Source organism: Babylonia areolata, chromosome 2 (genome assembly GCF_041734735.1).
Source record: "Babylonia areolata isolate BAREFJ2019XMU chromosome 2, ASM4173473v1, whole genome shotgun sequence".
Classification (NCBI taxonomy): Eukaryota; Metazoa; Mollusca; class Gastropoda; order Neogastropoda; family Buccinidae; genus Babylonia; species Babylonia areolata.
Window position 1 is genome coordinate 72,282,345 of NC_134877.1, and position 10,314 is coordinate 72,292,658.

At 47.0% G+C, this 10,314-nt stretch overlaps 1 protein-coding gene across 3 annotated transcripts in view; it reads right to left on the reverse strand.

Moving 5' to 3' along the window:
• Window positions 1-6,408, reverse strand: part of LOC143276939 (oxaloacetate tautomerase fahd2, mitochondrial-like) — a 58,750-nt gene extending 52,342 nt beyond the window's left edge. For all 3 annotated transcript variants that reach the window (XR_013053663.1, XR_013053661.1, XM_076581614.1), the window contains exons 1-3: window positions 5,886-6,408; window positions 3,830-4,046; window positions 615-674 (exon numbers count right to left, since the gene is read on the reverse strand). Coding sequence is in view for 1 of the 3 variants with exons in the window: in XM_076581614.1 (XP_076437729.1) it covers window positions 615-674; window positions 3,830-4,046; window positions 5,886-6,280 (672 nt within the window). In the remaining 2 variants the exon portion in view is untranslated. The remainder of the gene's footprint in view (window positions 1-614; window positions 675-3,829; window positions 4,047-5,885) is intronic.
• Window positions 6,409-10,314: the final 3,906 nt, after the last annotated feature.

Sequence of the window (10,314 nt, forward strand, 5' to 3'; positions counted from 1 at the left end):
ATCACCTCTCTGCTAGCAAGGCAGACCCTGCTGCGCATCTGCTTTGTGGGTCAAAATTCCCCCAGTGTGTACACAGTGCAAGTTTCTTCTTTAAAACCATGGGGTATTTTGACCCAGTATCTATGCCATGCATAAATTTGATACTTTTACTTGGTTAAAACAACTTTTACAATAAAAAGTTCACTATTCTTTATGAGTGTGTGAAGATAAAAATGTTTGACAAAGTCATAAATTTTTTTGATGCAACTCCAATAGTTTTTGTGTTACGAATTTTTAAATGAATATCTGGGTACATTTTTGCCCAGTTGTACGGCAAAGGTTATGAATGACAATGACTTCAGATCATTAGGTGCACTCACCTGGACATCTTTATGAATGTTAATGAATTCAGATAATGAGATGAACTCACCAGGACATCTCTATGAATGACAATGACTTCAGATCATGAGGTGCACTCACCTGGACATCTTTATGAATGTTAATGAATTCAGATTATGAGATGAACTCACCAGGACATCTCTATGAATGACAATGACTTCAGATCATGAGGTGCACTCACCTGGACATCTTTATGAATGTTAATGAATTCAGATGGTGAGGTGAACTGAACTCACCGGGATATCTTTGGCTGTTTTGCCCATGACAATGACCAGCTCCACTTCCCAGTCCAGTTGCTGAAAGGGAAACACTGTGAATCAGCTCATGCTGAACAGTTACTTGTAACAGTACTGGTACACTTATCAATACACACACCTAAATACATGCACACACACACACTTCTGCATATACGCACAAACACACACTCACACATGAGTGCGCGCGCATGCACACGCACGCACGCGCACACACACACACACACGTGCGCGCGCGCACGCACGCACACACACACACACACACACACACACACACAAAGCACACACATATCCTGGAACTATGGTGAAATTCTTACTCTTCAGCTTCCAACCATTTAAAAATCAACAGTTGTGTGAGACTATTGTTCCTCTTAGTGTTCATTATTATTCTGGTACAAAATTGTTGAGTAACCAGATCACCTAATATTTATAAATTCTCCTTTCCCTGCTGTTCTTTCAACAATTCCATTAAATTCCATATTCCACCATGACACCACTACCAGTATGACATCATTGCTGTCACCATGACATCACAATCACCATGACATCACCATGCAGCACAGCACAGGGAGAAACGTTACTCCCTGAGTGAGTGGAGGATAGAAAGGTTACCTGAGTGACTGGAGTGACTGGAGGATAGAAAGGTTACCTGTGTGACTGGAGTGACTGGAGGACAGAAAGGTTACCTGAGTGACTGGAGGACAGAAAGGTTACCTGTGTGACTGGAGGATGGAAAGGTTACCTGAGTGACTGGAGGACAGAAAGGTTACCTGTGTGACTGGAGGATAGAAAGGTTACCTGAGTGACTGGAGGATAGAAAGGTTACCTGTGTGACTGGAGGATAGAAAGGTTACCTGTGTGACTGGAGGATGGAAAGGTTACCTGAGTGACTGGAGGATAGAAAGGTTACCTGTGTGACTGGAGGATAGAAAGGTTACCTGAGTGACTGGAGTGAGTGGAGGATAGAAAGGTTACCTGAGTGACTGGAGGATAGAAAGGTTACCTAAGTGAGTGGAGGACAGAAAGGTTACCTGAGTGAGTGGAGGATAGAAAGGTTACCTGAGTGAGTGGAGGATAGAAAGGTTACCTGTGTGACTGGAGTGACTGGAGGATAGAAAGGTTACCTGAGTGAGTGGAGGATAGAAAGGTTACCCGAGTGACTGGAGTGACTGGAGGATAGAAAGGTTACCTGAGTGACTGGAGCACAGAAAGGTTACCTGAGTGACTGGAGTGAGTGGAGGATAGAAAGGTTACCTGAGTGACTGGAGGATAGAAAGGTTACCTAAGTGAGTGGAGGACAGAAAGGTTACCTGAGTGAGTGGAGGATAGAAAGGTTACCTGAGTGACTGGAGGATAGAAAGGTTACCTGAGTGACTGGAGTGAGTGGAGGATAGAAAGGTTACCTGAGTGGCTGGAGGATAGTAAGGTTACCTGAGTGACTGGAGGATAGAAAGGTTACCTGTGTGACTGGAGGATAGAAAGGTTACCTGTGTGACTGGAGGATAGAAAGGTTACCTGTGTGACTGGAGGATAGAAAGGTTACCTGTGTGACTGGAGGATAGAAAGGTTACCTGAGTGACTGGAGTGACTGGAGGATAGAAAGGTTACCTGAGTGGCTGGAGGATAGTAAGGTTACCTGAGTGACTGGAGTGACTGGATGATAGAAAGGTTACCTGTGTGACTGGAGGATAGAAAGGTTACCTGTGTGACTGGAGGATAGAAAGGTTACCTGAGTGACTGGAGTGAGTGGAGGATAGAAAGGTTACCTGAGTGACTGGAGGATAGAAAGGTTACCTAAGTGAGTGGAGGATAGAAAGGTTACCTGAGTGAGTGGAGGATAGAAAGGTTACCTGAGTGAGTGGAGGATAGAAAGGTTACCTGTGTGACTGGAGTGACTGGAGGATAGAAAGGTTACCTGAGTGAGTGGAGGATAGAAAGGTTACCTGAGTGACTGGAGTGACTGGAGCACAGAAAGGTTACCTGAGTGACTGGAGGATAGAAAGGTTACCCGAGTGACCTGGAGTGAGTGGAGGATAGAAAGGTTACCTGAGTGACTGGAGTGACTGGAGCACAGAAAGGTTACCTGAGTGACTGGAGTGAGTGGAGGATAGAAAGGTTACCTGAGTGACTGGAGTGACTGGAGCACAGAAAGGTTACCTGAGTGACTGGAGGATAGAAAGGTTACCTGAGTGACTGGAGTGAGTGGAGGATAGAAAGGTTACCTGAGTGACTGGACTGACTGGATGATAGAAAGGTTACCTGTGTGACTGGAGCAGGGGTGCAAGTGGAAAAAAGTGGCAAGACTGAAGTCCGGTCTAGGGGGTCTGGGGGAGTGCCGTAAGCTCCCCCAGCGGGGGTGACTGGAGTGACTGGATGATAGAAAGGTTACCTGAGTGACTGGAGTGACTGGAGGACAGAAAGGTTACCTGAGTGAGTGGAGGATAGAAAGGTTACCTGAGTGACTGGAGGATAGAAAGGTTACCCGAGTGACTGGAGTGACTGGAGGATAGAAAGGTTACCCGAGTGACTGGAGTGACTGGAGGATAGAAAGGTTACCTGAGTGACTGGAGGATAGAAAGGTTACCTGTGTGACTGGAGTGACTGGAGGACAGAAAGGTTACCTGAGTGACTGGAGTGACTGGAGGATAGAAAGGTTACTTGAGTGACTGGATGATAGAAAGGTTACCTGAGTGACTGGAGGATAGAAAGGTTACCTGAGTGACTGGAGGATAGAAAGGTTACCTGAGTGACTGGACCTGTGTGACTGGAGTGACTGGAGGATAGAAAGGTTACCTGAGTGACTGGACCTGTGTGACTGGAGTGACTGGAGGATAGAAAGGTTACCTGAGTGACTGGAGGATAGAAAGGTTACCCGAGTGACTGGAGTGACTGGAGGATAGAAAGGTTACCTGAGTGACTGGAGCACAGAAAGGTTACCTGAGTGACTGGAGCACAGAAAGGTTACCTGAGTGACTGGATGATAGAAAGGTTATCTGAATGACTGGAGGATGGTAAGGTTACATGAGTGACCAGAATGACTGGAGGACAGAAAGGTTACCTGAGTGACTGGAGTGACTGGAGGACAGAAAGGTTACCTGAGTGACTGTAGAGACTGGATGATAGAAAGGTTTCCCAAGTGACTGGAGGACAGAAAGGTTACCTGAGTGACTGGAGTGACTGGAGGATAGAAAGGTTACCTGAGTGACTGGAGGATAGACCAGATCGTCGGTGGGTCCAATGATAGAACTGTTGAACTTGCTAAAGATGACTGGCTCCTGTGGCACAGGGCAGCCCTGTTCCAGGCAGTGGTCTGTGTAGTTCATGCCTACACACAGGATCTTCTCTGGGTTGGTGATGGGGGCCAGCACCTTCAGGTTCTCCCGCTTGTGGACAAAGTGACCGCTCTCCACTGCCCTGTCCACCCAGCCACAACTCACTTCAGTCTGAATACACTGTTTCCATCAACACACACACACACACACTCTCTCTCTCTCTCTTCTTTCTCCCCTCTGTCCACCTATTTAAAATAGTTTGACAAATTACTGTATATATAGTCCAAGTGTGTTTTTACTGAAGCTGACATTTATGAAAGTTACTCATCTTTTTTCCTTTATTATCTGTTTTTTAAACCAGTGAGGGAGTTATGTTTCACAAACATGTCTCTTCAAAACATGACTGTGTAGGACCACACAGAACCAAACAATATAAAAATATGTTTATTATGAAGCATGGTAAAGCACAGAAATATCTGACCCAGCACACATTTGTGTTCACTATGAAGCACAATACAGCAGAGAATTGTTTTTAACAACGCAAAATTATGTTAAATAGGAACCACGGTACAGCACACAATTGTTTCAGTCAACGCAAAACTATGTTCACTATGAAGCATATTACAGCACATAATTGTTTTTAACAATATAAAAACTATGTTAAACTATGTTAATGATGCAAAGTACTACATAGAACTACTTCAGTGTTTTCACACAACACAAAACTATGTTCATTATGAAGCATAATGCAGCACAAAATCGTTTCAAACAACATTTGTGCTTGGTTTGTACCATGGTCAGTGTCACTGACTGTCATGCTGATGATCTCAAAAGTAGTTTTTGACACAATCGTATATATATATGTGTGTGTGTATAATATATGCACTGCATGTGTGTGTGTGTGTGTGTGTGTGTGTGTGTGTGTGCATGTGTGCGCACGTGTGTGTGTGGGTGCATGTGTGTGTGTGTGTGTGTGCCTATGTGTATGTGTGTGCTTTGAGATGCGCATGATATCAGTCATCCAATTTGCCTGAAACAAGTAATGTTTGATTTGAGATGTGTATGTTGTCGTCCTGAAACAAGTAATGTTTGGTTTGAGATGTGTATGTTGTCATCCTGAAACAAGAAATGTTTGATTTGAGATGTGTAGGTTGTCGTCCTGAAACAAGTAATGTTTGATTTGAGATGTGTATGTGGTCATCCTGAAACAAGTAATGTTTGATTTGAGATGTGTATGTTGTCGTCATGAAACAAGTAATGTTTGATTTGAGATGTGTATGTGGTCATCCTGAAACAAGTAATGTTTGATTTGAGATGTGTATGTTGTCGTCCTGAAACAAGTAATGTTTGATTTGAGATGTGTATGCTGTCGTCCTGAAACAAGTAATGTCTGGTTTGAGATGTGTATGCTGTCGTCCTGAAACAAGTATTGTCTGGTTTCAGATGTACATGCTGTAAGCCTGAAACAAGTAATGTTTGGCTGACTCTCAGTGTTAGCACTTGCTGAGCTTTCTGTTTAACTGAAGCAGGTGTCAGGTGTCAAGTTGTGTATCATATGGAATATGGAACTAAAACTGAAGCAACACTGGTCAGAAAAGCAGAACACTGACAATATCAAACAGGTAAAGACTATCATGTGAAACAGGATTGTACTGGAAGAACTGCAATGAAAAGGAAAAGTGAAAGATGTACAGGTGAGGGCTCATTGTGCACCCCCTCCCCCTCAGTGCTCACTGTCCAATCCCCCCCCCCCCCCCCACCCCTACCCAGCAATGGCAGGTCAGTGCTCACATTGCCCCCCACCCCCACCACACCCTCCCAGCCATGACCACACTGGTCAGTGCTCACATTGCCCCCCCCCCACCCCCACCCCACCCTCCCAGCCATGACCACACTGGTCAGTGCTCACATTGCCCCCCCCCCCCCCCCCCCCCCCCGCACCCCCCCCCTCCCAGCGATGACCACACAGGTCAGTGCTCACTGTGTGGCGGCGGCCAGGTGTGGAGGGCCTCCCTGAATGAAGTCCCTCATGTTGTGCGGCACTGTGGGGTCCACCTCCGTCACATCCACGATGTCTCCTCCTTCACTCTGCTCCACCCCCACCCCGAGCCGACCGTTCCATTCAAACTGCACGAACCGCATTCTGTCGCTGCTGCAACTGTAGCCAGTACACTGCCTTCTGAGAGAAACCAGCCCCTGTCCCTTCAACCACCGCCGAGGCCTTGTCGAGTGTCGTACCACCGTCTTCAACAGATTGTTTGATTGACTCCTGCAACTGACTGCGACACTGAGCATCGCATGCGACCTTTGCACTTTGCCCTTTTGTTGAAGGATGAATATGTGGATGGTGTTGTTCACACAGACTTGCTGCGTCATTCAATTTCAGATTATAGTTCAAAGAATTTCGGACGATAAATACCAAATATGACGTTATCAATGTCAGCAGATAACTTTCAGCAAGAATACAACGCACACGTTATCATTTAGCTTGGCTGCATGCTCAATCTTCGTTTGAAACAAACTAAACCGGAACGAGCCATTCAAGAATGTGCAATATGATGTTAGTTTGAGTGCAGAACTATGAATAACCCAGAACCACGATTTACGGGTAAAGTGTTAAAGTATCTCAAAAGAATTGGCATTCCCACTGTGGAGTTTCGCATGGTTCTTGCTAGAATAATCACGTCTGACTGCGGGCCCTCAACAATGAAGAAGAAGAAGACAGAAAAACAAAACAAAACAACAACAACAACAACAACAACAACACACACACTCACTCACTCACTCACTCACAAACACACACACACACACACACACACACACACACACGACACACACACACGCCGCAGCACACAACCGATGTTACAAGTACAATAATACTTCTTTTTTTTTTAAGTCTAGATCTATTATGAGCCTAGGGATTATCGACCAGTCCGTCTAATTCAGTTGTATCACACTGCCGTGACGGAGTATCACAGAGTTCTTTTGAAGAGTACTTGCAGATCGACGGATCTACTAGAGAGGAAAACACCCTGGACTTGATCACTGATCATTACCAACAACCCACGTACAGCTGATTCCGTGAGTGGAAGTCCTCCCTGGGCTGTCTAACCATGCCGCAGTCTGCTGTGAGGTGGTGGTTTACACTCAGAAGAGGAAGCACGCACCGCGCTCCATTCCACTGTACACAGTGAAGGCGGACCGGGCTGACTGGGAGGGTCTCAGGAAGTCCATGACCGACCTCACCAACACCTTGGAAGAGACGAAGGACACTGTCACCACAGAAGAGCTGTTGGCTTGCTCCAGAGACACTCTTCACGCAGCTGTCAAGCAGTTCATCCCCCTCAGTGTGACAAGCAGGTCCATGACAAGGTGGTGGTGGTGGTGGTGTGTCCATCGAGATCGATGATGACCATCGTTGTCATCCAGCTGGGGGATGGGGGGAGGGTGGTGGTGGGGTGGGGGGGGAGGATGCTCATGAATCTATCTGTGAATGCGCAGATGGCTGAATAGTCCAATCTGCGCACGAAATGTTCGCTGACAGTTGGGGCAGACAAAGACAGGCATATCATTGTCAGGGAGCTTGTTTGCCCGTGACTTTCTGGCCTGCCTCTTCTGAACAGCTGCTGCAGTCCTGTTGGCCTCGCACAACTTGGCGCCTTTGTGCACAGCAGCGCACCATTTGTCACGGTCCACTGCAGATTCCTCCCAGGAGTCAGGGTTGATATCAAACGCTTTAAGAGAGACTTTCAGAGTATCTCTGAAGCGCTTCTTCTGACCTCCGTGTGATCTCTTCCCTTGTTGCAGCTCGCCATAGAAGAGCCTTTTGGGCAGCCGATGGTCTGGCATGCGCGCCACGTGTCCAGCCCAGCGAAGCTGGGACTGCATCAGGATGGTGAAGATGCTGGGGGGGTGGTGGTGGGGTGGGGGGGAGGATGCTCATGAATCTATCTGTGAATGCGCAGATGGCTGAATAGTCCGATCTGACTCGCCACAGCAACACCTGAACTTCACCAGCAGACGAGTGTATGGGAGCAGACATTATGCGTGCATGTGGGACTGAGCGGGTGAGCACGGGCAAGCAGCATTTTTGTGTGTGTGTGATCGGAAGTGATTTTTAAATATTTTCTTATTTCACTTGGATTTCATGTATCTTAATGTTAATGTTCTAATCTTATTGGCGTGACATATGTTATGTGCATGCATACGTTGTTTGTGTGTGTGTGTGTGTGTGTGTGTGTGTGTGCATTTTACTTATATATACGATTTATTCCCTTGATGTTTTTATTTATGTATTGTTGTACAATACCTTATGGTCTTAACGTGTGTGTGTGTGTGTGTGTGTGTGTGTGTGTGCATGTGTGTGTATGTGTGTGTGGGTGTGTGTGCGTGCGTGCGCGCATGTCATTTTTAGTAATCTTATACCCTTTTTTTGTTGGATGTTTTCATTTGTTAATATTGTTGTGCAATACCCTATTGTCTTAACATTAGTATGTGTGTGTGTGGGGGGGGGTGCGGGGGGGGGGTTAGTATATCGTCAGCTATTGGGAATTCTTATTTGACTAGTTTTAATCTCTTCTTATGTTGCGCATGATTTTATGCCAGTGTTTACAATGAGCCTGTGATTGCACAACTTAATTTCCCTGTGGATTAATAAAGTGTTTTTGATTGATTGATTGATTGAAGGGTGGCTTTTGCGAGCACCTCTGTGTCTGGGGTCCTGTCTTGCCACTTGATGTTCAGTAGCTTCCTGAGGCATGTTGTGTGGAAGTGGTTCAGCTTCTTGGCATGTCGTTGGTACACTATTCAAGTTTCGCAGGCGTACAGTAGTGTGGGGAGAACTACTGCTCTGTAGACCTTTAGCTTGGTCTCAAGACTAATGTCTCTTCTGTTCCAGACATTTGCACTGAGTCTGCCAAAAGTTGCGCTTGCTCTTGCAATCCTGACGTTCACTTCATCGTCGATGGTCGCATTTCGTGACAGTGTGCTGCCAAGGTATGTGAACCGCTCCACCGCACTGAGTCTCTGACCGTTGACTGTGATGTTGGGCTCAACGTAGGGTTTCCCTGGGGCTGGCTGATGGAGAACTTCAGTTTTCCTCGTGCTGATGGTAAGGCCGAAGTTCCTGCTGGCAGTGGCAAACTTGTCGACGCTGAGTTGCATGTCAGCTTCAGATCCAGCGTTGAGGGCACAATCATCAGCAAACAAAAAGTCTCTGATGATGTCTGTCATGACCTTCGTTTTTGCTTGAAGCCTTTTGAGGTTAAACAACTTGCCATCTGTTCGGTACTTTAGGCCGATTCCAACATCGCCATCTCTGAAGGCATCAGTAAGAATTGCAGAGAACATGAGGCTGAACAGCGTTGGAGCCAGGACGCAGCCTTGCTTGACACCATTTGTGACAGCAAAAGGAGCAGATGTTTCGCCATTGTCCTGGACTCGAGCTTGCATGCCTTCATGGAATTGGCTGACCGAGAAAATAAATTTCCGAGGGCATCCGTACTTGGCCATGACCTTCCACAGTCCCTCTCTACTCATGGTGTCGAAGGCCTTAGTGAGGTCGATTCGTCACGTGACTGACCCAGCCCTACGCCGACTCATCAACAGACGACTGAGACCGCGTCTTCAAGAACTGAGATACGCAAGCAAGGGACAGAAGACCTGAAACGGCAGCACAAGCAACTCCGAAGAGAGGTCCAGCGCCAACTACGACGAGCATACTGGTCCTACCTCGACACCTTCGAGGCAGCCAAGAACAAGCGCTTCTGGTCGTACGTATGTCTGACACCTGAAGTCGTCACGTCCAGCACCGGTGTCGCGCCACTGAAGGAAGAAGGCAGGTTGGTGTCCGACCCAAAAGCACAGGCAGACATCTTGAACCGCCAGTTTCAGTCTGTATTCGGCAGCGACCAGACCTCAGTTCTCAGTCTCAGGAGGAATTCCAGGAAAAATGCAGACTCCCACTCAGAGACTTCCCAACCCTAGACAAGATTGACATTAACATCCACGGGGTGAAGGTCATCAGTAACCTGAAAAAACACCGGGACCCGACAACATCAGCCCGAGGATCCTGAAGGAGCTGGCAAACGAACTGGCACCAGCTCTTACCATCATCTTCCAGTCTCCAGTCAATACCGGCACCCTACCAGCTGATTGGAAAACTGCCCACGTTACGCCAGTGTTCAAGAAAGGAGAGCAGTACAACCCGGCAAACTACAGACCAGTCTCTCTGACGAGTGTATGCTGTAAAGTGCTGGAGCACATCCTGACCAGCACCATCATGAACCATCTGGAACATCACGGCATCCTCTGCAACCAACAGCACGGCTTCCGCATGAGAACTTGCGAGACGCAACTCCTTGACTTCACCAGCGAGCTGTTTGAGAACATGGAGAGCGGGAAGCAGACAG